Source organism: Dufourea novaeangliae, unplaced genomic scaffold (assembly GCF_001272555.1).
Source record: "Dufourea novaeangliae isolate 0120121106 unplaced genomic scaffold, ASM127255v1 scaffold133, whole genome shotgun sequence".
In the NCBI taxonomy this organism is placed as follows: Eukaryota; Metazoa; Arthropoda; class Insecta; order Hymenoptera; family Halictidae; genus Dufourea; species Dufourea novaeangliae.
This window is the reverse complement of record NW_015374011.1, coordinates 1,629,046-1,655,122: the sequence shown is the minus strand read 5'-3', so window position 1 is coordinate 1,655,122 and position 26,077 is coordinate 1,629,046. Positions and strand designations below refer to the sequence as shown.

The following is a 26,077-nucleotide window of genomic DNA, read 5'->3' as shown; positions in this document are numbered from 1 at the left end:
AGTTTCTCGTCGACATTTGATCTAAAAAAAAAAAATCATTGTTGTTTCTTTCGAAAGTTAACCTTAACCGTAATCGAATGGAAATAATTGGTCCATGGTAGGACCGTGGAGTAGATACAGGCGGAACAGGATCGTCCGAGGGGGAATGAGGGTGTTGCAGCGGCGCCAAAGCAATTCTTGAGTAGCATCGCGGACGAGTCTTCGCTTCTCTTCCATTATCGTAATTTGCAAATTTCTCGGGGACCGTGATGAAGAACGACGAGAAGTGCCGCGCGCGCGGTTTCAGGTTAAACCGTTTCGAAGACTCGATAGTTTGGGGAATGGACGGAGAAAGAAGAAGAAGAAGAAGAAGAAGACGACGAAGAAGAGAGGAAGGTTGTGGATGGTTAAGGAAAGAAAGGAGAAGGACAGGGAGAGGGTGAATAAGCTGAAAGAGAAGGCAGGGGAGGAAGAGGAACCGCGAAGTCGGTGGCGGATTGGCGGCCTGAGGCGCGGTTGCAGATTCCCGGCGTGATGCCGGTGATTCGCGGCTCTGCTGCCCAGTAATCGTCGGTCCCCTTGCTCGGCGTGTTTCTCCTCCCTCGCATCTTTGCTCGGTGAATCCACCTCTCGTCCCTACTTCTCTCCCTCGAGAGTTTCACCTTCCCCGCGCGCTTTCGTTCGCCCCCCTGCGCCTCCCGCGGGCGTTCTCTTACCTGTTTCGTCCTTTGATATGGCGCGGGTCCGTTGTACATTGGAGAACGGGGAGGAAGAAGGGGGGGCAATCTCGTGGTAAATACAGCAATCGCTTGATGTGCCGTCCGCATTAATATAATTAGTCACCCGGAGCGCTTGAAAGCGACTCGATGCTCGAGAAGCCGACTCTTTCGGCTCGATTCTGTTCGAACCATCGCGAGGCCGGAGGCATTACGTGTATACGCGAACGATCCACGGAATCCTCGTGATTCCAAGGGTTGGAGGAACAAGGGCGTGGCCATTTCACGTTGGATCATTTTCATTTCTAGCCGTGCAAACTGATATATCCCCTTCCCCGTTTTCAATGTATTCATATTGTGTTCACTTTTGCATGGTGCACGTTAGTCTGTAAGCCGAAGACAAAGAGGAACCGATAGTTCCTCAGTGTATGCTCGTGGATCGGTCAAGGGACGAGTTAGATGGATAGTGCATCCGTAACAGCGAACGCAAACATTCGGACTTGCTTAAATTTCACGTCGCGATGCATGTTAGCAGTTTTGAAATCGATCTCTTTATATTTTCATAGAATGGCGCCGAAAAATAATCAACTTTCTTCAACGTCTTAACCAAAAGCCAGGCTGCAGCGGAGAATTTCCCATTCTGCACCATCGATCCCAATGAAAATAAGTATCTAAATTCACTATTAATTTATTCGATTCGATCGCGTCATTTGTTTCTAACCGTAATCTAAAGCGCCACAGCGAACCTCAAAATGAAGCTTCTGATTGAAAAAGAATTCGCGAAACCTAGTAATATATTGCGGCGATGTGCGAGACAACTTCCAATCGTGATAAACGCGGTGCACGTAAAGACAATGGCGACAAGTTTTACGTGAACGCGTCTTATATCATAAAGAAGAGTTTCTTTCGTTATATTAAAGGACATCCCCGCGAGGAGTTCAATCCTCCCTGGTCTGAACCCAATCACTGTGTATATCCAAAAGCTAATTCATACTACGCCTTCCACGAAGACGCGAATCCACTTACCAGATTCACAGCGACCTGTGAATCCAGAAAATATGGAAACATCGAACCCCATTTCGAATCCCCTAAAAAACCTTACACAATACGTGATCCTTACTGCGAGACTGAAGCCAGAACAAAATACCTGCAAACTGTGCCAACGTCTTTCGTTATACTTGGGAAACCTGATCTAAATACCTCAAAACTGGCAGCCATGATCGCTGACTCCTGGAAATGTATTTTAGTCTCTCCGACGCAACTTGTTAAACGCGAAATCGAGAAAGGAACCGAAACTGGTAAAATCATTTCGGCCATTTTACGAAATGGCGAGTGTCTGGGCCTTGATATTATTAAGTATCTGATAGAAAATAGAATCAACGAAAGAGACGTGCGTCACAGAGGTTACGTTGTAGAAGGTTTCCCGCTGATTCCAAACGAATTGCTCGATTATCATTCGTACTCGAATCTTTCGACCGAAGAATCAGACATTCAGAACCTCACGAAGAATTTTATGAAACTTTCTGCCGATCAAGAATTCAAGAATAAAAGCTGTGCGATGAAACCTAGATACGAGTTTATTTCCAATCAACTCGACGAAATGTTCACCACATGGCCCATAAAACCGTCCATAAGTATCTACGTAATGTGTCCGGATGAGGACGTCGTAAGAAAGCGTGAACATTTTCGCATTGACGCAGGAACAGGACGAATAGTAGATACTAGCCTCGCAGCCATGAACCGAAATATTGAAACGACGTTCGCTAACAACAGAACGGAAAACGACGTCAACATATCTTTCGAACTCTATCGCGAGCTGATGAACGAGGAAAGGATTCTGGACGAAAACCAAGGAAAATATTTATTGAAACGAGTTTCCGACCGAAAATCAAACGTCGAGGCTCAGTGCAAATTGTACAAACATTTTGCAATGGCTGCTATCGATAAATGGATTTTATTACACAAACCAGAGAACGTGATTCGTCTGGATGGTCGCAGCGCAGTGTCACAAATGTTTCAGATAGTGATCTCACGTTTACGCACACTACCGGTTCCCAGAGTAATTCTTCCAACGAAATTTTTGGATCTTGCGACGATGAAGTTTGACGGCGAAACCTCCGCGATGTCTGCGCCGATAGAGGAGTTCGAGGGTAAGTCGAACGAAGAGGCGTTTCAGGTTTTGGCAAACAGAGAAACTGTTTCACCGATGTATCCATGGAGCCTCTCCGCTTGGAACTTTCTTTGCCCGGTCGAATTAGCTAGGGGCAGAACCGTAGAAGGTACATCAAAATTTGCTGTCAGGTTTATGGATAAAATCTTTTTCCTCTCGTCAGCTGAAACGACTGATTTGTTTATCGAGAATCCAAGAACTTTCGTCCTTTCTTTTGCTCCACGACCAACGTGTAAAATCGCGGTATTCGGTCCGAAGTACTCCGGAAAATCTGATCTATGTAAAACATTGGCGAACGTGTTTGGAGGTACTGTAATAAATGTAAACCAATCGGACAGCGATTCGAATATTTTCTTCGATTCGATGGTTTACGCAGGCCTGCAAGAAAAGACTGACTTTCTCGTGAAAAAGATATTAGACGTACCGAAAGAGGAGATAGATGTAGGAGTGTGGAGAGACGGGAGTTACATCGTGGATGGTATATATCCTGATATAGATTGTTGGAAAATGATTGTCGAGGATTCAAATATTCTTTTCGAAGATGCAATTCTATTGTACGACGAGGATCCGTACGAATATTTGTTGTCCAAATGGCGCAGCAGTCACGATAGTGAAAAATTTGAGGAGGAACACGAGGAATGGTCGAACGGTGAAGACAGTGATGGCGAAGAACAGACACAAGGATTAGCGGAATATCTGAGGCATATTCGACAGTTCGAATTGGATTGGGAAGCAACGAGAGAAAAGGTAACGAATTCATGCAGAAATCTGATTACTTGTAATCTTAGCAAAATCGACGATATATTCGGATTCGTGATGGAAAATATTAAAGATCGTTACGTGGATAAAGCTAGGGAAATGAGCGACGTTGAAAAGGAAAGGGAAAAGGATCTTGCAGAATATATGGCGATGACCGACAATACCGAGAACGTAGGCGAAGGGGAAGACTTAAGAGACGAAGAAGGTACTGTTGTGGTAGACAACAGGGAAGATAATCGTCGCCTCGGAGACACTGATCAATACTGTCCCGTGGCACTAATTAAGTACAATGTCTTCTGGAAGGGTAAAGAAGATTTCAGCGCACTTTTTATGAATAAGATTTATCTACTCTCCAATGATGCCGCTCTTCAGGAATTTCTACACAGTCCTCAGAAGTTGTCTATTCCGTTTCGAAGACCGTTATCGGTGATTCCACCTCTTCGTGTCAGTATCATTGGTCCACTGGGAAGTGGAAAAAGCATGTTGGCCGACGCGATATCCCGAGAGTATGGTTTAGCGCACATCGATTACTTTAAATTTTTCTCTGTATTCGTGAGAGAACGAGGGATACGTCCGTCTATTTTACACAGATGCCAGATGGTTTTACCGCAGGATCATCCAGAGGAAGTAGATTTGCCGGAATACATAGACGACGAGAAATATATCCGCGATGCTTCCACGTTACAAACTTTGATACGACGCTATTGGAACGAAGGAAGCGAACTTCCTAAGAAAATTCTTCGCGAATGCTTGTTGGAATTTTTCGAAGGACGGTACAAAAAACACGGTCTCGTGATGGAGCAATTTCCAAGTTGTCCACAGGACGTACAAATGGCGCTTGACCATTACACAGTACCCGAGATAATCATAGAGCTTCGATGCGATAAGGACAAGGCGCACCAAAGGATAATACCCGAACTACTGAAATTATGGCAGGAATCGTTGTTAGAGAAAAAACGTAAGGAGCAATTGCGTCACATGCAGGAACTGAAGAGTTATCACAAAGACAAGAACACGTGGGTCAGAAAAAGTTTGATGGAAGAAATGGATGATCTGCTACATGGGCAAGAAGCTGACGAGTTCTCATGGCAATCGTTCGATGAATACGGAAATGCGCCAAGGATCGAGCATGTATCCATCAATTTAGACGACAATGACACCTACGACTACAACGACGATTATCCGGAAGTAATATTGCGTAGGCAGTTTGAATTAGAAGAAATTTGGCGTAATGAGAATCCTCTACCTATTCCATTCATCGATTGGGAGGATTACGAAACGGCGAAGCTTCGAATAGAGAAAGAATTCGAGGAAACATACGCAAACGACTCTCGAAAGATAGAAGCAATGCGGGAAGCTGTGCAACAGGAATCGATTCAATATGCAGCAATAAACACGGAAGGAACGTTTAAAGACATTCTGCTGCGAGTTATGAGAATTCTCAGTCCTTACATTGATCGAGATGTATCTGTTCTAGAACGACCCCGTACTATTGACCTCGAGACAGCCGAAATGCTTCTCGATTGCGGTTATTATCTCCAAAGTTCCTTCGGCCGATGGTGCCCGGTGCAACTTTACAAAAATCAAACACCTCTGCAAATGTTTCTACCATCGGAGGCTCGGCAAGAAATTTATCCGGTAACACATCGGCAGTTCCTCTATTTTCTGACCGGCAAGGATGCTTGTTCCGAATTTTTAAAGAATCCATTGAAATATCTGGAACAAGATTCTTGCGCGCCCGTCATTCCATTTCGACTTTCCATTATCGGCCCGCCGAAATGCGGAAAAACTAGTCTCGCGCGTCGATTCGCGGCAAAATACGGCTTGAGAATTGTAACTCGAGGCTCGGCTGTTCGACACCTCGTGGAATATTTTCCTTGGACGGAATCTGCGCAATTCGCGAAATCCCATCTTCGAGCAGGCCGCATCGCCCCTGAAGAATCTCTATCGCGTGCCGTCGAAATGTACTGCATCGATCCACGATCGACATCTCAGGGTTTCGTGTTGGATGGTTTCCCTTCGAGTCGCAAAGAATTCGAGAGTCTGTCGTTACTAGGCATTCAACCGATCATCGTACTGGATCTCAAGGCAAATCTTACGTTTTGTACCAACTGTTTGTCTCGTGGAGCCGACGAAACAAAGAAACCGGCAAATTTTTCTAGCAAATTCTTGGAACATCGTTACGCAAATTGGAACGCCGATCGAGTCAAGTTTCGGGAGTGGCTGAAGAAGTTTACGCAGAACGTGATCGATCTTGAGGCCGATAAAAGTATGTGGCACGTATGGACGCGAGCCGATCGAGAAGTGTGCTTCAGATACGCTTGCATTAGATCGTACTTCCGCGAGAGCGATTACGATAAGTGTCATAGATTGCAGTTTATGAGCGTTTCCCCATACGAATTCAAGAAACGACACAGCAAATTTGAGTCGTATTGTCCTGCTTGTCTATTTTACGAGAACGCTCTGACCACTTGCAGATCCGTTCCAGATCAACGGGGGATGATTCAGTTTAGAGAACACTTCTATTGGGTTTGTATGCGACATGCAGACGATTTCATGCTAAATCCACAAAAGTATCTTCCACCGGTGAACACGGCGTGTCTTCCCGAGGATCGTCCTCGAGTTTTGACGGAAACGATCGACGTGGAACACTCCTGTTGGGCGAGACGATTACGAATTGCAGGTTTCTGTCCAGTTACTTACGTCGAGAACCTACCGCATCGTAAACTGCTACCAGGAAAGTCAACCATAGGAGCTTTATACAAAGATCAAGTGTATCTGTTTTGTACGGACGAATGTCGCGAGAAATTTTTGACATATCCAGATAAATACGCGGAAGTTAACGTAAAATTTTTCCATACGTTACCACCGATCGACGTTAAAAATTTACCAGACCTAGGCTTCTTGGAGCAAACTGTCGCGACGGTGATCGTGGAAGCCGTAAATCAGGTCTGCGTGATTCGGCCAAAGCTACCAGGTTTATCGCCTTCCACCACGGCTGCAATTTGTATCGGTGTATACTTAAAAACCTGCAATGTCTCGTGCATGTTAAAAGAAACGAAAATCTATGACAAAGTCGCCAGGAGAATATACGGTCGCCACAGAATTCTTCAAAGAGCCACGTATTCCATAAAAAAGAAGCGGAATCCTTTCATTAAAGCACCCGTGTATCCAGAGGGAATCAACGACACTAGTATTGGCTGTTATCGAAATAGCACCGACATATCGATACTGTCGGACATCTTTCCGCGAATGTCGAACTTTATCACGTTCCGTCGTACATCGCCGACGCAACTTTTGGTTGATCCGAGCGAAGAATCGGACGATTGAACCCCTGTTTTCCGTTTACTGCATTAACGTTCGTTGTACCTATATGGTAATACATTAAACAACTGTTGAATAAACGAGAAGTTTCGAACTATTCATGTACTTTTTAGCCTGTTCCTTTTTTCTACGCGTCAGTTTCCTTGCACGATGTCTAATGGCTGTTCTTATTTTCCAGCACGTCGCGTACCCGTACCCGACGCAAGGTTCGACTATTTGTGCGAGTATTTCAAACCGGCTAGGTGAGTAACCAAGGCGCAAATACCTGTTCCATGGTAGAGATCTGGGCAAATTCATTATCTAGATAAAAAATCTCGAATAACGAATAAGATACTGATAATATACTGATAACGACTAAATGGGGAATTTCCAATTTTTATAATAAAACAGTATTTCTTCTGGAATGAGTAGACACTTAGCATGGAATTATTTAATTTCGTTAAGTGTTTAAAGATTAGGATGACGATCGTAAATACTGTTCCTATTCACTATATGTATTGTTCGAATAAAATTGTGCCCAACTCTGTCATCGTAACCACGCGTACCTACTTACTTCGAACGCGTTACCATCGAACCAGAGCGACGGGATTCTATCTGCGAACGCACCCTCGCGATGGTAAACCAGTTGGAATAACTATTGACATTTCCATACTTCTTTGCTTTTATTTTCACGAGCAAGGGACAGGGCCGGGAGAAAACGGTACGTGATCTGCAATGCAGATTCGACTAAATTCGTCTACGCGACACGGAGTACATGTTGAACATCGGCCGACTTTACATTGTCGTTTCCCGTACTTGCTTCACGATGTAGACGGATATTTCATCTCTCTTTCCAGCTTACCGTATCGGGTGATTGAAAAAAAAAAAAAAGACGAAATTAGTCCGTGGGAGTTGATCGAAAACCCTGTATACGCGTATTCAAAGGTGGTCAGGTGTGATAACGGCCGTTTCATTGAAACACGTGGAAACCACTGTACGTGCTGCGGTGTACATTGACGAAAACCCTGTTTACCGTGCCTCCGTGCATCGTCACGCTGGCTGGCTAGTTGACACGATGAGATTGAATGTATGTACAAAGCAGCAGATTCATGAAGGGTTCGCCAGCGAAACGAGCGTTCGGTTCACTGACACGAATATTTTCCACGGTGTCGTTGCGTGAAAACGTTCGACGTGTAATGAAAGGAAAACATACAGACAGATAAAACGTAGACAGTGGAGCGTATAAAGCAGGAAAAAGCGAATAAGTATCGAACAAATGGCCGATGCAACTTACACGGTTTGTTTTACGACACGTGCTCGTTTGCAGTTCCACGAATTCAAAGAGATTAAAATGCGAAACGATGGCAGATCAAAGGACGGTCTCCACGTCCCGAGCTCCCAGCGTGTGTGCAGTGGCTGAAACACTCTTGCCAACGACATCGCATGGTCAGACTACTGGCACGTGTCGCGGATGATTCAACGACCCCTAATGAAAGCCGCCTAACGCGGAATTCCCCTTCTCGTTCATTTCACCGACGCCTCTCTTCAAAGGCTAATTGTTTAATGAGGCTACTCGCATTAGCATTTAAATACAGCTCGTTGTCACCGCGACACCCTCCCCCCGTTTCGATCCTAGACGCGTGGCACGACACATTGTGAATCGCGATTGTCGGTCAGTGTCTTTTTTTCCCCTCCCAGTGAAATAAGCGTCCTAACGAACAATGTATTTTTAACGCGTGCTTTCAGCAAAGTTCCAGCCTTCTTGAACGTAGTGGACATTGCCGGGCTCGTTAAAGGTGCCGCCGAAGGACAGGGCTTGGGAAACAATTTCCTCTCGCACATTAATGCTTGCGATGGGATTTTTCATCTGGCCCGTGAGTTGTTCAAATCTACACACTTTGAATCATGCAATTCCGTGACGTCCGATATAAACGACGACCAACGATAACAGATAAAATCGAATTTTGTGAAGGGGGAGGATAATCTGTCGTCGATGACATCAACGTTCGTTTCTTTGGTATACCGCACACGCAATTCTAGACGCGAACCGAGTGCAACACGCATGAGTAGTTTACAAGCATTAATCGCGTATGTTTGCAACTTTTTACTTCAATTGTCTACCTGGAACGTAGCCGCGATGAATCGTTGAAAATCAGATAAAACGAATCTCTAAAAGGGGTTAATTCTGTACATTTTGTACACAGGAGCGTTCGACGACGACGACGTCACTCACGTGGAAGGAGATGTGAATCCCGTGCGAGATCTTGAGATTATTAGCGAGGAATTGCGATTAAAAGATATCGAGTTTTTGAACGTTCACCTCGAGAAATTAGAAAAGCTTGTCGTCCGAGGAAACGATAAGAAACTAAAGCCCGAATATGTAAGTAACAATCAATCTTTTCTAAAAGTTTTACAATTTTCACGATCGCTTTCTCTCCTATTTGGTTCGATCGGTCGAATGCCACGACACGAGAACGCTGCAACTTCCGCAACGCGATAATAATCTATCGCGCGACCGCGTTTCCAATCTGCCCTCTATCAGAATTCATAGAATAAACGCGCGTACGTGTAATTGCGGCTCAATCAACGATACCGTCCGCCGTAAAAAAAAAAAAAAAAAAAAAAAAAAAAAAAAAAGAAGAAGGATGAATACACTGGAACGTCGAAGCGCGAAGGAAGCCATTACAAACACAAGTATATCGAGAAACCTGAACGAAATCACCGAGGGAATTAAGAGAGAGATACACTGCTTCCTAGAACGAATCAATCGAATTACCCTCTTTCCGTGGATTGACCCACGGCAATTTCCGATCCTCCCTCGTTCCAGACTTTGCAATTTGCTAAAACTTTTCGAGAGTTAAAAGCTGGCTCTTCGTCTTTTCGGTCTAACTAATGGGGCGACGATTCGCGAATCTACGGTCCTCTAATCACAGCTCGATCACGGAATCATTCCAGGCGACCGCGCGTACTCCGTGCGGCTAAATACTCTAAACGGAACGTCCGTTTCTTCCGATTCATGGTAAAATGAATTTCCATAGTAGCAAAGTTTGAAAAAAGAACGGAACGTAACCCTAAAAAGGCACAATGGTTTTCTAATAAATTAATCATCCTTCTGTGTAGGATACGCTGTTGAAAGTGAAAAGTGTTATGGTGGACGAAAAAAAGCATATTAGGTTCGCCGATTGGAGTGTTACCGAAGTAAGTCGATTAAGTTGATTTTAATCGTCGTAAATTTTTCAACTTCGAACTTCTTCAATGGTTCCGTCTCTTTTGCAGATCGAAGTTCTCAACAAATATTTATTCCTCACGTCGAAACCGGTTATTTATTTAGTTAATCTCTCGGAGAAGGACTACATCCGTAAGAAGAACAAGTGGTACGTATGTCGCGGTATCGTTTATCCCAAATCTCCCCATCTAATCATAATCGTTTTGATGTACAGGTTAATCAAAATAAAGGAATGGGTCGACAAAAACGATCCCGGAGCTATTTTGATCCCATTCAGCGGTGCTTTCGAGAACAAACTTGTCGACATGGAGGAGCCAGAGCGTGCAAAGTATTTGGAGGAACAAAAAGCTACTAGGTGCGTAAAACTATCTCCCCTTTGTAACAATACGATTTCGTTACACGCGATCATTCGTTATACTTTCGCATAAAAGAGTCACGGAAGCGTGAAACGCGTTCTACTAGAAAATACCAGACTTCCAAGAGTTAGAAGAGTCATGTACATTGCTAATTATAGAATACTGGATACAAAAAAGTTGCAACGAAAAGACTGTAACCCGTAGAAAGTTCGGTTCCCACATTTAACTATGCACCGAGTTGTCTACTGGCGGTAATGATAATGTAGGGATCGGTCCAAGCGTCTAGACACGACCCTCTCTCGTGTAGGACGACTAATAAAAACTGCGGCATCTTTAGCAGCCGTGGCGCATTATATTTTTACGAACCGGGCTATTCAAATTCTTGTGAAATTGCATAAAAAGCTCCTCCTACCCTCCCGGGCACATATCGGTATAACCAGGGGATGAGGTGGAACGAAAATCGACCGGTTCGGTGGGCTAGTAGGTCATTCGCGAACAAAAACTATCTCATCCACCGTCCTCCACGTGTTCACTGTTCACGGACGTGAAAGTATTTTCGGGGTCCGCCGTGATCGTGGCTAATATAGGAAGTATTAAATCGTGCTCCTCAATGACCAACTACAAATCGAAATTCTTCAACGAGTTCTGTCGATCCCTCGGAACGATCGTATAAGATGGTCTCACTCGATAATCACAGGGGACAAACGGAAGATTTCTGGATACCGCGATTTTATTTCGAGACCACAGATGACTTAGGCGCCGAAGTTGGTCTCAGACAGAGTCAGAGTGATAAAATTGCGGTATTAAGTCGTTCAGCTTTATGTGTATTCTGTGAAGTCTCGGGAGTTCGAGAGGGGCCCACGGAACAGGATGGCCTCCCTTCCCGTACCCTGTCATTAGACGATATTCGGTTCGAGACAATCATATTCCACAGTCCTGTTTCTCTTGACCACCCCTTCCATGAACAAGGAATTCACGTTTTTCTTTTTAATACAACGCATCACAGAATTCCTGATTCGTTGATTTTCATATTGGACACAGCATATTCTATATATCTTCGTCGTCGTCTCACCTACGTATATACAGTTCGAAATTCTTCGATTAAAGTTTCACATTGCACTCGTGTATGTATTTTTTTCGCACACTTTTAACCACACAAATCATTTTTAGCGCACTTGACAAGATCATCGTTCAGGGATACAAAGCATTGCAGCTGCAATACTTCTTCACAGCAGGACACGATGAAGTCAAGGCATGGACGATTCAGGTAAAGAGAAATTGTAGTGATTTTCGAGGTTCTGTCGTTTCTTCACTGATCGTATCTTGAACAATTTTAGAAAGGTACAAAGGCGCCTCAGGCAGCTGGAAGGATTCACACAGACTTCGAAAAGGGATTCATTATGGCTGAAGTTATGAAGTACGATGACTTCAAGAATGAAGGATCAGAAGCTGCTGTGAAGGTAAGAAATCATACGATAGTGGGTGGTATCCAGAGGATAATAATTAATCGTATTTTCTTTGTTTTGATTTTTGCTTCCGTTTTGATACAGGCTGCTGGAAAGTATAGACAGCAGGGACGCAATTATGTCGTCGAAGACGGAGACATCATTTTCTTCAAGTTCAATGCTGGTGCTGGATTGAAAGACGCGAAGAAAAAGTGATGGCACGCGTTGCTCGTGTTGTTGCTCGTGCATTTATACGTCAACATGATACTCATGTTTTGCTGCACACGCGACATGCGAGTGAAACGACTAATGTCGTTTGCCAATACCCCTTAACGTGTTTCCTTCCATTATCAGCAAACCGATAAGCTCCCACTGTATTGATCACGATAAGAACAGTTTTACAGCAAATCCTCGACGATCGTGTAAATTTTTACATGTTTTGCTACACAATTAACGCGAGAGGCCTTTCTCTACACGATCAAAATAGTTTATTGCAGTCTTTTATCGTATCTATACCAGTAACTATTGCTAAAGTAATTGCAACTTTACTTTATGTTACACAACGATCCCGATTGAAAAATGTTACGCTTCAGACTTACTAGGTGTAAATAAATAATAGTGGCTTTATAAAATAACTCATCGTTCTGTTTTTGTAACTCCGGACAATCAGTGAAAACAACGAGAAACGCAAAGAGACTTACTAGTCTTAGTGTTTAGGCTTTTACTAAGTATAGATGTTCTCAAATATTATTCCTATCTGTTTTCCATATTTATTCCATAGCATAGCAAATCCAAAGAACGTGTTACCTACCTGCCATCGCTTACTCAAAGATGGCACCACGTACTGTCTGTCGCGCAAGAAGACATGCTCGTAAGATGCAATCATTTAAAAATGCTGCAACGACGGCGGCAAGGTGTCACAATATTTTCTGATAATTCTATACTCCTTGAAAAATATTTCTTTTATTCAATTCGATGTAATATACACGATGTAAAACCGTCTTCTCTTCCATAAAAAAAATTTAACGCAGTAGAGTTAGTAGAAAAAATTATCTTTGGTGTAATTTCTAACTAGACATCAAAGGGGGCATCATGGCAAGCTTTCATATTTGATAAATGTTAGTTTTACGTAAGGTTGTTCACTGTTTCGTTGAAAAGTCGAGATTTTAGCCAGTAATACAATTCTACCTCATCTTCAAAGAGTTTCAGAAGAATATCTTTATCGTGTGGTTCTAGTGCAAGCGACATATCAGAAACGTACTCTTTTTTCGGCCCTAAACAATACGAACTAATTAAATTAAACTAAACTAAACTTTCTTATACTCTAAACTAACTGAACTATTTCCTATTTACTTACGAATCTTTTTATAAATGTCTCTAGCACCGCGGAAAAAATATGGGAATTTATGTTCCAACACGTTCATCGATTGCTCCATGCAATCTAGAATACCCACAACAGGATACTCTTCAACAATATTTGCTTTAGCCCGTTGCAGTGCCCATTTATTATTTATCTCTCTATAAATTACAGATTACGCGATATAGAGAAATAAAAGGATAAAGACTCCATTTAAATGTATGACCCGGTGGATCTAATAAGTACTCACGTACACCGTGGATCTTGTCCGCAAAATGTAGGTATGGCTCTACCTTCGACATCAGTTTTCAGTTTTTCATGGTACCTGGAAATCAAAAAGCACACAATTGAACAAACACCGATCTATACGCGATGATCTGTTTGGCTCGTTACTATCAGGCGCTATCGATCATATCGTGACATCCTTTACCTCTGTACATTTTGAACGTGCAGAGGATTTCTCACTAGAGAAATAAACGATGGTGGCTGTCGGCCGAACTTGGAAAAATTTAAAAACCTAACATCTCCGTCAAATGTTAATGGTATCGCTTCTTGTCTGATGATATTCGTAATTTCCTCCACTAGCAATTCCTGCGAAATAATGCATAAAGTTGTCCTAAGAGAAAAAAAATGCTCAAACGGAGTCTACTTGTCGGTAAAAGTTCGACAGCAAAGTACCAAGTACACAATTGGCATCGATATTAATTTTATCGATTGCACAGAAATGTGTTTCCCGCGATAGGTATATGAAAGTGCAATGTAACGAGGCAGCCGAGAATACCCATACAGGGTAGGAAGAAGTGTCAGGATGATTGATTACCGTGCTCCAAATACATTGAATCTTTTAATATTCATTGACTTTTATGTCGCATTTCGCGGGAACCGTACTCTCACTTCGCAACATCCACTATAGTCGTGCTCCAAATATGAGTTCTTGGGTCTGCCGCATTCACGCTAAGACCAAAGTGGTACAACCTAGATTGCAACACCGAAAACCGAGTCCGACGCGTGAACGCAAAGTGCCACGACCACAATGTGATTAAATTTACCCGCAGATTTATGCGATCAATGAATCAGCTGCTGATTCACGTTTCTCGCGTTATCGTTCACCATTCAATCGATGCCACGATAAACTGGCGCCGCCACTATATCGTGGTGTTCAAAAAGTCCCTACCACGACGGACAATAATTTGAACAGTTCTACATTCTGCATTACAGATCAACGAAATTTCATGCCACTCGAAGATTTTGAGTAAGCATCGAGAGGATGAGATTTACCTCTTGCAAAGATGACAAAAGTCCATGATCACCAGGTGGCAAACGTATATGTTTAAAAGCATTGTACCCCTGTAAACGCTGCAAAATCAGGACCAGGAGTTCACCTCCAGCATTGGGTATGCGCGTCAACATCAAGATATGTTTGTTCATTTTAGGCAAACTTCTACGAGCACCCAGTTCCGCAAGAGAAGGCGTAACGTATCGGTATGTCTGCGCAACAAATAACACTAGAGATAATCATTAAAATTATGCGGAAATACTTCAGCCTAACGACAGTTTGAGTCCGATATTAGGCGCGATTTCCGATAAATTGATTTTCAAATCGCAGAAGGAAAAGATCGCTTTCCAGTATTACATCCTCCGCTGACGTGCATACTTTCACTGTATCGGATGCCTTCCAAACTCGGCCAGTGAACTATTTAAAGTTCACTGGTTCAGAGCATTGGAAAATACGATACCCTTCGGAAATGTTCACAGATAGTACAAACAATATCTAATCGATCTTCTTTGTCTGTTTTTGACTCTTAAACATTTAAACATGCCCTGAGTTCGACCACGATTGAAAAATGAAATGATTACAATTCACCTGCTGGCCATTACTGATTTGTTGTTCCGTCGCGTAACGTTTTTCTATGTCGTTCCTCGACTTGTCTGCGAATTCTACTGTCGATTTTGACCTGAGAACAACGAACAGAATTGTCGAGCAAACAACGACACTGGACAGAAATGTTCGGTTTATACGCATGACAATGCGAGTCTCGGTTGATTACGCGACAGTGACTGTCTCAGACACTCTTCAGAAATATTTTACCGATAATCCTAATCACTGACATCGATGTTACCAGTCACGAATTACCGGCGTTTGTGCCTTCTAAGAAACTGAGGAGAATGTCAGTGGGTCAGAGACTTCGTACCGCTTGATCCCCACATCTTCACCTCGACTCCCCCACCAACTGTAGATCTCGCGAAAAGGGAAACTCAGCTTTTCCCCGTACATTTACTCGACATGAATGAGAAATGGTTTCCAGCTGGTCATGCGAATTATTTCTGGTCCATATTTAAAATGTAAAGTCATTGCTTTAGGCAACGCCGAACCCGTAACCAGTTTACCTGCACCTCCAACTTTCATTAGTTAATTACCGCTACAAGTTTATCGACTTTATTAGCGGTCTATCGACAGACGAAAGCGTGATTCATACATTGCAGAACCGAGTATGGTGAAAGGAAGCTCGACTCTAAGCAAAAAACGATGATTCCTCTCTGCAAACCTATGGACTTTATCGACCTTCGCGACTCTGCTGATGTTGGTTCAATACATAGGTATTGCATGAATGGCAGTAATTCATGTCTGTTGAAGAGGATGTTGAAATACAATGGAATGAATGTGCAGGTGTTTGCTCGGGCCTGAAGTGTATATTCTTTTCTGAGAGAGAGGCAAAGGGAAACAATTACTGAACATTTTTGGGGGATATCGTTCGAAATTTCGCTGACATTTTAAATAAAAGGAATCATCCGATAAGGGAAAAATGGCGCGCGCGCCATTTCATGTTTAGAAGTTCCGCGTCCGACCGTCGTTCGACCGGCCGGCGTAGTGGCGCAGCCATCCACGTGGTATAGGAGCTTCGCGATCCTTCTACCAATACGTGTTTATTTGTAAACACGCGACATCATTTCATAAGATGGACGCGTACGAAACACATAGGAACGAGTGGGAAGATTTGGAGGTGACCAAGGAAGAACTGACAAGATTGACAGAGTGTTTGAAGAAGGAGGAATTCCGGAAATATCTGATCGAGTACGCGGAGACGGTGACTGATCCAGAAAATAAGAAGCTGTACGAGAAGGAGATCACGCAGTTGGAAAAAGAACGGGGCGTCGACGTTACATTCGTTAACCCGGAAGCTGGTTACGTCATAAAAACCAGCGTGAATGGAGACAGGAAATGTTTCTTAAACATCAGCAAGAGCGACATCGTGGCACGACCAAGCAGTGAACCTTCTTACGAACAAGGTCATCGAGGTTTGCAATGGTCTATCCCCTATACTCTTGTACCGCCTCGCGACGACCTTGACAAGAAGAATGTCCGTTGCATGGTCTTCGACATCGTCTTTCACCCCGACACGATCTATCTGGCGTCAAAGAATGCACGATTTCGTGACATTGTCAACAACACTGCCATGGATGGCGTGGAGAGTAACTTCAAGGTAAGTACCACGAAGCAGATTCGTTCTTTGCCCTGTCTGGACCTCTATAACTTTGCATTTCTTATGTATTTCATCAGGTGAAACTGGACAGAAAGAATCTCAAATTTCCAAAAATCAACTACAAAGGTGTATGTCAGCCTACAGTGATCAGAAAACCCTCCAAGGAGCCACCAAATGAACAGCTGGACATAGAGCCAGAGATCTACCAAAAGCTGATGGCAGACTACGATCAGAAAAGAGAACAGCGTACAAAGTGGTTAGAAGAGAAGCCAAAGCGTGTATCTCCACCTACCACCTACTATAATGACAAACCTGTTACGGATCCATTTACAAACAACAAATATGCAACACCCAAGTTCTTTATTAAACATCAGTCTGATTTGGAGCTGGAGGACTTTAGTAACAGTAGAAATGCAAAAATGAATGCTACCGTACCTAAAAGATTAATTATTTCTATAGATCTGCCTTTACTGAAAACTGCCAATGATGCATCTTTGGATGTACAGGAACGTTTTTTGTGCGTGAAAAGCGAAAAACCAGCAAAGTATTTGCTGGAGTTACCCCTGCCCTACAATGTGGACGCAGACCACGGCAACGCGAAATTTGATGCAAAGCACAAAAAGCTTGTGGTAACTTTGCCAGTCATTCCACCAGTGGTATCTTTGTTGGACACCAGAGAAGACAGTGGTGTCGACAGCGATCACGGGAGTCCACTGCCACTGTTCCGTGAAGATTCCTCAGAGGATGCTCCTGGTCAAAGTAGTTCGAGTGATCCCCCGCGGAAATTGGTCGAAGAATGCGAAACAGTGCTTGCAGTCGCGGAAATAGATAAGAAAAGTAAACATTATGAGGAAGAGGAGGAGGAGGAGTGTGGTGATACAGCACTACGGACTAGTCCTATAGAAAACACTGATACCTTTTTAGATCCTAGCATTAAGTATTTACTGCCACCGTTTACATGTAATATATACGATAATCAATTAGCCGTCACTATAAATGTAAAGAACGTGGATCCGAATTCCATTCGTCGTAGAATTTTACAAAATAATTTAGGGATACACGTTACGTTAACGTCTGTAGGCGCAGGATTTTTTCCACAGCACTACTCGCTTTGTTTAAAACTATACGCGGATTCTGTGTATCCAGAATCCCTCACAATCGAACCGTGGGATAACAACGTCGTGTTTAGCGTAATGTTAAACAATACTGAAAATTTAGCGCGATACTACTTCGGTGTGCGGGATGAATTCATGGAAGAAAGGGAACTTCCTACCGCCGCATCTTTCAGGCGTCAATTGAAAGCATTGACGGTAAGTTAAGAGTACTTGCAACTATTAAAGCTCATTCTACATTCGACCGTATTGATTTCAGACGATGGAAGACAGTGGACAGGAAAAAGACAGGATGATTGATGTACAAGCAGAAGATGACGGTGTCGTTATAAGTATTAGATCGAAACAATTAGATTCCGACGACGAAGAGGGTCAACAACGTACAAAGTCTATACAACGCCGACAGAGTCGACGATACGCCATGACAAAAACTAGATCTGTTTCAGAGAGCAGCGGAGATGAATTATCAAATAATAGTGTAACAAATACTGCAGGTACATTCGCGAAAGGTATATTAAAGTCACGTCGGACTCACGATTTTTCACGTTCAGTATCCGAATCGAGCGCCGACGAAAGCGGAATGCCCATCTCGTCCATAGATTGTCAGTACGATTCGGTGCAAGATATCAATTCCGAATCGGATTGTTCCAGTTTAAAGAAAACAGTACGATTCAACGATGTGGTGTCGCGACAATTATTTAGGTATTGTTTCGCTCACAACCGTCAACATTGACAACACCACCAGCTTGCACGATACTTTATTTTACTTCATTTCCGTAGGTCTAATTCTAGTATTCTTGGTCAACGAAAGAAAAATCAGCGCAAGCTACGAAACAAAAAACGCGCGTACGAACGCCGGATGAGCGAGAGCGAAAACTCCGAAACGGAGGAACGGGATAAATACAAGGCGAGTCCAAAAACCACGGATTCTTCCGAGACTGTGAAACCTATCCTTAATCGCGATAAGCAATCGACGCAACAGATAACTGCCAATATCGAAATCAAGAAAGGGGGTAACGGTAATAACCGTTCGATGCCTAATCGGGAATCCAGCGTCCAGGAAGAAACGATTAACGAAAATTCTGCAGATAGTCCGATCAGTGATACGAAATACACGGTCAAGGCGGAATTTAAAAATGATTTAATATTCGATCTCGATATGTAAATCTTGACGATTCATCGAGACACACGTATGTGATAACTTTTAAAGCCATGCGAGGATCGACGATCCGTTAAAATAGAAACTGTTGTCGCAACGTAACTCGAAAGGCTAACTACTAAAAAGGGGAAAAGAGATCGTAGAACTTGTTTAGAATTATGTGATAATTTTTTAGCGATTAAGCAGTGGGAGCACTAAAAAGAGAAATGTCTGCATGATACAATTCCAGTCACGGAAATTATCGTAAATCAATGAAATTGTACATTCGTGAATTTTTAGGAAAGACGTAGGATTGAAGAGAAATGAGTTCTGATTAGTGTATTTAGCGATAATATTTTCGTTTGATTATCCAGAGATATCGATCCTATTATTCCATTATATTTTATCTTCTCTATTTATTAATATTGTGCGTAATCAACTAAGTTTATGCGAGAAACATAATTGATTCGACAGAATCCCTCGTATTAAACATTTCGCGTATGATCTATTTCGAATGTCGGATACTTCTTATCGGAAAATGAGAAGAATCGATTATACTATAATCATTCTCAGAGAAATCGTCGGCAACGTATCGCAATACACGATTAATGAAACGCGGAAAATATTCGACAACATGCGTTTTACTCTATACAAGAATAAAATTCTTAAAAATGAATTTTTACAGACATTTTTTAGACTGTCGTGTTATTATACACATATACATATATACATGCAGTGCATTTAATAAACGCATCGTTACAGTAAGCGGACCTGTTATATTTTCATTCATGATTGTTAAACGACACGTCCTTGTTTTCAAGTACATGCGCACTTAGTTTTTTAACGAGGTGTGTGTCATATCAATGTGCACGCGAAGCTGTACTAGCGCATTTCATACCGAAGAAAAAGAACAATAAACTACAAAAACATCATGTTTAAATGGTCCTCCGTTAGTTTATTCGATGAATCCTTATCCTCAAATTATGAAATTTTCTAATCCTCGGAAGATTTTCTAAATACTTGCTACCGTTAAAGCGATTCCGTAGCGATTTGTTGAGCGCATCGAAACATCCAGAAACAAAGCTATTGTATTTATGCAAGACCTCGAGTTTGGTGTCATCGAATCTGCGAGTGGCAGTCACAAGGCGCAAAACCAAAGGGGTATATACCGGGGTGTACTTGGTAGTGGTAAAACATGATAGAAAAGTGGGACAAGCCAGCCCAACAAGGCAACACGGGTGCAGGCAGTCGACCCACAACACGATAGGGACTGTAGATGAGAGGTTGCCCGGAGTTGGAGCCCATCGATCCCTCTACCTACGGGGGTGTAAGGTCGTTACACTCGCGTCTACCTATGCCCGTGCTGCATTGCATAGTTGCTCGTATTATTCCTATTGATGGCCCAGCACAGGGGCGAGACAGCGACGACCCTCACGAATGCAACGTTCTAATTTCCCGGCGCAACCACCAGAGCACATAGCCGTGGTTCGCGAAGGTGACGACGGGGTCGCGGCCTGATTCGCAAACACTCTAAGAGACGACCTAGAAGGGACAAGGGCCTCTCCTGAAACACTACGAAGGTACTTTCCTCTCTCTCTTTCTCTCTCTCGTTCTCAGATGAGTGAGAGAGGGCAGACTAAAAAGTAGAATACACGTTTCAAGCTTTTGGATAATCGGGAAAATGTGGTCTGCCAAGGTATTCCCTTGTTTCCCACATCGAATGGTGTGTGTCTCGCGATTCACCGCGACTGCAAAAGCATGGAAAATTCATTATAATTTTCAAGGATGTCTCTATCGACGCAATGCCATCGTGGTATCGCGTGGTACGAGACTCTGGATATGTATTCCGTTCTTGGAAAATCGATCTTGGAGTAATACGCTCGAAGGAAAATGGCGAGGATCGAGTACACGCGCAGCAGATTTCGCGGTTCGAGTACCGATGAGATAAAGGTGGTAGGCCTGACTTGTACCAGGTCGATAAGTCGTCCACCTCTTGAGAGAGTCAGAGGTCGGCGTGGGTGCACGAGGGTACACGTACCCCACGTACCGTAGTTACGGCTGGCACGACATCGGCAATGCGGCAGCCGTTCGCGTCGTTATACCTTACCGTTCGGCCATCGCACCTGGCACCACTGGGGAACAGTGACTGGGCCGTTCGGTATCTAATACGGAATTATAGACGTTAGATGTCACGGGCCATTTGCCACAGCGGCGATCTCAACCCCCACATTTCCCGACGATACAGACATCCGGTCGATGCTAACTCGATCCCCTTGAAACTCTTAACGAAGATACTTAAGGTTAATCCTCGGACACATATTACCGATAAACCGATGATCGGTACATTCGATCGATTCTATATTATTTCGAACCGGTCGCAACAGCTTACCGGTTCGAAGGGAATTATTGGAAATTTTTCAATGTTCCACTTATCTCGGTAAGAGGAAATTCTTCTCTAGAAAGATCGTGGGATGTTTGCACAAAGATGTAATACGTTCTTTAGTCTCTGAAGAGCTTCAACCTAAAAGTAATTTCACCGACGACCCAGAAGTGCAGCCAAAAGGCTGACACGGTGGCGTATTCAATGTTCCAGCTAAAAATAAGCGTTTGCAAGTACGAAATGATGTTTACCGTATTCCCCGCGTTCATTTCAGTCACGAACGATACAATTGTTTTAATGACGTTACAATACGCCATTGAATTCGATGTGTGTACGATTTAACAGACAGTGGACCGTTATACATCTAGAATTTCGTTTACATTTTACGGGATGATGAATCAATTTTTCCTTCAAACATAAATCCGCGCGCTTTGCATGTACCTGAATAATGTATAAGGTTACCATAAATCGGCGCACACGTAGACGTGTTTCATTTCACGGTAGAATAAAAATACGAATGAAACACATGTCTTGAGTCGCGAACATTGTCAAAAATTCTAACGAATCACTTACTAATACTTTCAATACTACGTTGTTATTATTACGCCGGCAGAAAAGTACGAAACGCGACGAGACACGGATAATTAAGACAACCAGAGTATTTAAGCGCCGCTTCAATGTTTTAATTAAACAGACAGTAGCTCGCGCGACTATATGACTTTGACGAAATAATAGCTTGAAAAGAGTGTAATATGTGCATACATCCAAGAAAACCGGCCTCTACCTACAATTTCATTATGCTTTTTCTGTTCTGTTCGTTTTTCCGGGACAACTATGTTTCACGCATCGTAAACCCTTTATGCGGGATGAAAATGCGTGTCTGGCAAAAAAAATTGCAAATGTGACATATCCTTTTTCTAGGAGAAGCGAAGAACCGAGCATGGAAACTCGGCAACGAAACAGGAGGGTAAAAGCGGTAGGTACCTACCCTCCGAGACTTTCTGCTTCTTTTTTATCTCAATCCGTCTCCTTTTCTCCATCCCTCCCTACGGAGTCAGGTACTCGAAGTAGTGGAGTATCGATTATATGGACCCTGCTTCGTGACCACGCGCCGTCTGTACGCCGTGCTGCCCGGATAACCCACTGACACTGACAATATTCGTGCAACACAGACATTTTTTTTTTGGTTTTTGTTATCGATTATATTTTCCTCAGCTCGTCGACATCGCGCTTCTTGCAGATACATTTCTCGCTGCTGCCACTCGACGCTCTATCGTTCGCAATTTAGAAACAATTCCGTCAACGGTTAACAGACATGACAAATTCATATCGTTTTCGAACATTCAGAGATGCGTAAACTCGCATCATACACTGTCGCGTATGGATCCGTCATAGTCAGTTTTCGCAGCAAGCCTGAAGGCTACATACATATCTCGAATATGGTTGAGCGGGAAAAGTCGTTTGAAGAAATGAGTTTCGGACAAGTCGCTCGAGGGGAAGAAGCGAGAAATGAAAGAGAAAGAGGGCAGAAATCGAAATGGACCTACGACCACGAGAATATTCGTACAGTCGATCGATGCTTTCGAATCTTTTCTGGAAAATGGGAGACGACCGACAAAAGCTTCGGATATTACGTCTAAGCGCAGATCTGCTCTACCGAGCACATTGCCGCGGCCGCTTGATTCGTGCTTGAAAAATAGGACGGTGTGTCGGATCTGGCTTTCACGTGCGTCACCTGTAAAGAAGCTAACTTTTCACCCCGTCAAAAAGATACTTCTTTTCTGCGAGATACAACGTAGACAAATTTTCCGCCTGTATATTTTCAATCGTGAGATTTGCTTCAAATTATATTTTCTTTCACCTTCACAGTTCTAAAAATACCACGATGTTTTTCCCCCAAATATGATTTTAATCGTAACAAATCAGGCTTCGAAGACAGTCATATCCACATAGAATAAAACAGTGGCGTAATACGCGTCCTACGGAAAGTCTCAAACCATAAACATCAATTTTCGAAGGAAAACTAGTCACACATCACCATCGATTTTCATTAACCCGGATCCCTTGATTCTTGTCGCGACCATCGCGACGTTGCACCTAACCCTTGCCGTTCGCTATGTATCGTTAAACACACAACCTTAGAACCGAACAGCCTATAAAGATTTTTCTACAACGATCTATATCGGGAACGCCTACAGATTGCATGCCCTGTTCACGAGGAACTAACACGCGAATACAGTCATCGACCCCCTTTGGCGCGGTCGCATTATACAATACTACGAAACTGACCTGAGTTAACGTTTCATTCAATATACATATACACACGGTACGTGTGTCTGCATGCGTGTATGTGTTATGTATTCAGATATGAAAAAAAAAAGTCGATGAAACGGCACACGAACTGACCCGCGGTGCTAACTTCGCGCAATTTCTATCCGCAATCGTATTCCACTTATTACGGCACTTGCAATCCATTTATCGTTTTACGCGGACCGATTGATTAATTCCTCTATTTTGTTGCTCATAAAGCTTTACCACCAGTTTTTACTGATACGATTTTGGCACGAAAGCTGCTTACACGGAGTTGAATCCCTGCACAGCGGGAAATCGTTGAAATTTCTCGGTATACACGGAATAGAAGCAAATTCACGTAGTCTTTCGACTCGCACGTTCCAAAGGAACAATGAATTCCCGTATACAAGCAATATACGACAGTATACCTTTGCATATCAGCCCCGTGAACGTGGATATCAAATATCCTTGCATATCGCCACATTCATAGCATTTGGAATGTGAGATACATGACACGCTGGATATTATCCTATTGTTGATTTCATCGCGGTGAACGTTAATGAGACTAAACGAAATTTTGCTTACTTTCGTTACCGACCATACAAGTTCTACTGGAGTATCCTGATCCCCTCGTATAGATGAAAATAGTATCCATCCCATAGAAATAAACGAAACGGTTCTAAAGCGTTACGGGTCTTTGAAGTACCTCTAAAGTGGTTCGTCGAGGATTTTCTATCCCCGTGTCCATAAAGCGATATGAACTTAATGTCTACGATAATCTTTTATGGAAGCCTTCTTTCTCTCTCTAGAAGCTTGCGTTACGTACGCATGTATATTACATTTTACATATGTTTCTTTTACGATTCAAACAATAACATAGGAATAAATACAGTGATCCCTCGATGAATGCGACACGAACAACTGCGTTATTCCCACACTGGGGGGAGGTCTCCCTCTCGAATCAATCAAAACAGAGTAAACAGAAGCTAAGCAGAGGCTCAGCTTCGGATAAAAAACAAATGTATGAGGGGCTGAAAACCTGTCCGTCTTGCCACGAAAGCTCCGAAGCAGACTCGATTACATCGCACTCATCGAAACATCACTGTACTTTATAAATACCCGAATGTCTTTGAACTCGGCATCCGAAAATTGAACAAGATTTATCTATATGAATCTATAATTGACATCATTGCAAGCAGTAGCAAGACTAAGCCAATGGATATCGTTTACTTTCCTGATCGATGGATCGGAAACGGTAAATGATGAAACGATCAAACGGCTCTGTGACTTCTGGTATCACCTATAATCAGATACAATACGATCTGTCCTATTCCTTTAATGATTTTTGGTAGAGGGACGGACGTTCCTGTCAATTACAATATATTTCTTAAAACACCGGCGAAAGACTTGATTAGTGTCTCGGCTCGTTTGATCCTCGCTCAGAGTCTTGACCCTGTTTTATAGCTGGCGGTACACACGCGTTTGGGAATAATCAGCGCGCGTGCGTATGCAGGTTACACAGTTTTGCGCTCGTGTACTTATCGGCGTACGACCCGCGTATGTGCTTGCATGTACAGAAAAGCGTGGGTGTGTTAGCGTATACCTTCAACGGTTTACCACATGTTGCGCCTTGGTGCGCGGAGCGCAAGTCAGCCAGGAGCCCGGGCCATCAGGATAGAGAGAATCTCTCCCCTCGGCTCGGTCAGTTACGCGAGTACCAGCGAGCGTTCCGCGTGTCTCCCGTTTCCCTCGGTAATGTCGCGATAATCCCTCGATTCTATCGGAACCGGAACGAACACATGATTTTTCTTCCCTTCCCACGACGTGTTCAGTGCGAAAATAGTGAACCATCGAAATCCACACGGATACGAAAACAGGAATAATGTTCCCGATTATGCCTAAGATGCTCAGCTTCTGAGCTGCAACTCTTTTCTCGATAAGGTCTGTAACGATGACTGAGTGTACCGTTGATTTTTAGTGTACGAACATTTGCATAAAAAATTGCGTCGATTGTTATCTACCGCTAGAAGCATAGTTTGCCTGTCATACTAGATCGACTGCTTTATAGATCCTCTATCCGACTAGTGGCTGCTTTTAAAAAAAACACTGAAACGACCGTAAGTTTATTTTTAACATTCCACTTGTTGCAACGATACACATTATTATGAGTAACCATGGAAAATCAAGAAAAAAGTAATTTGTTGACAATAAATGTTTAAAACAGAAAATAAAGAACACGTTTCAAACATTGCAATTCATTTTCTTGGCTTGAATTCGGAAGAAGAGAACGTTTCGCAAAGGATAAGGACATAATGTGCCCGTATCCTATATGGTATCCTCTCTTCACACCTGTTACATTGCT

At 43.0% G+C, this 26,077-nt stretch overlaps 3 protein-coding genes across 3 annotated transcripts; 2 read left to right on the top strand and 1 right to left on the bottom strand.

Moving 5' to 3' along the window:
* Nucleotides 1-1,285: 1,285 nt before the first annotated feature.
* Nucleotides 1,286-12,612, top strand: LOC107188588 (obg-like ATPase 1; the record flags this gene model as incomplete). The annotated part of the gene is made up of 10 exons (XM_015576899.1): nucleotides 1,286-1,358; nucleotides 7,130-7,190; nucleotides 8,674-8,801; nucleotides 9,132-9,307; nucleotides 10,048-10,125; nucleotides 10,204-10,301; nucleotides 10,368-10,508; nucleotides 11,680-11,776; nucleotides 11,847-11,969; nucleotides 12,060-12,612. Coding segments are annotated over 10 exons (1,086 nt in total), but the record flags the coding sequence as incomplete, so codon positions are not given.
* A 467-nt stretch (nucleotides 12,613-13,079) lies between these two features.
* LOC107188534 (uronyl 2-sulfotransferase-like) lies at nucleotides 13,080-15,334 on the bottom strand. The gene is made up of 6 exons (XM_015576835.1): nucleotides 15,176-15,334; nucleotides 14,590-14,799; nucleotides 13,742-13,902; nucleotides 13,562-13,636; nucleotides 13,312-13,472; nucleotides 13,080-13,228 (listed from the first exon to the last, which is right to left on the bottom strand). The coding sequence occupies exons 1-6, from the start codon at nucleotides 15,332-15,334 to the stop codon at nucleotides 13,080-13,082; spliced, it is 915 nt and encodes a 304-aa protein (XP_015432321.1).
* A 912-nt stretch (nucleotides 15,335-16,246) lies between these two features.
* On the top strand, nucleotides 16,247-19,252 carry LOC107188555 (protein kintoun). The gene is made up of 4 exons (XM_015576859.1): nucleotides 16,247-16,793; nucleotides 16,871-18,103; nucleotides 18,165-18,607; nucleotides 18,686-19,252. Exons 1-4 carry the CDS (start codon nucleotides 16,269-16,271, stop codon nucleotides 19,068-19,070), a joined length of 2,586 nt encoding a protein of 861 aa, XP_015432345.1. The 5' UTR covers nucleotides 16,247-16,268; the 3' UTR covers nucleotides 19,071-19,252.
* The last annotated feature ends 6,825 nt before the right edge of the window (nucleotides 19,253-26,077 follow it).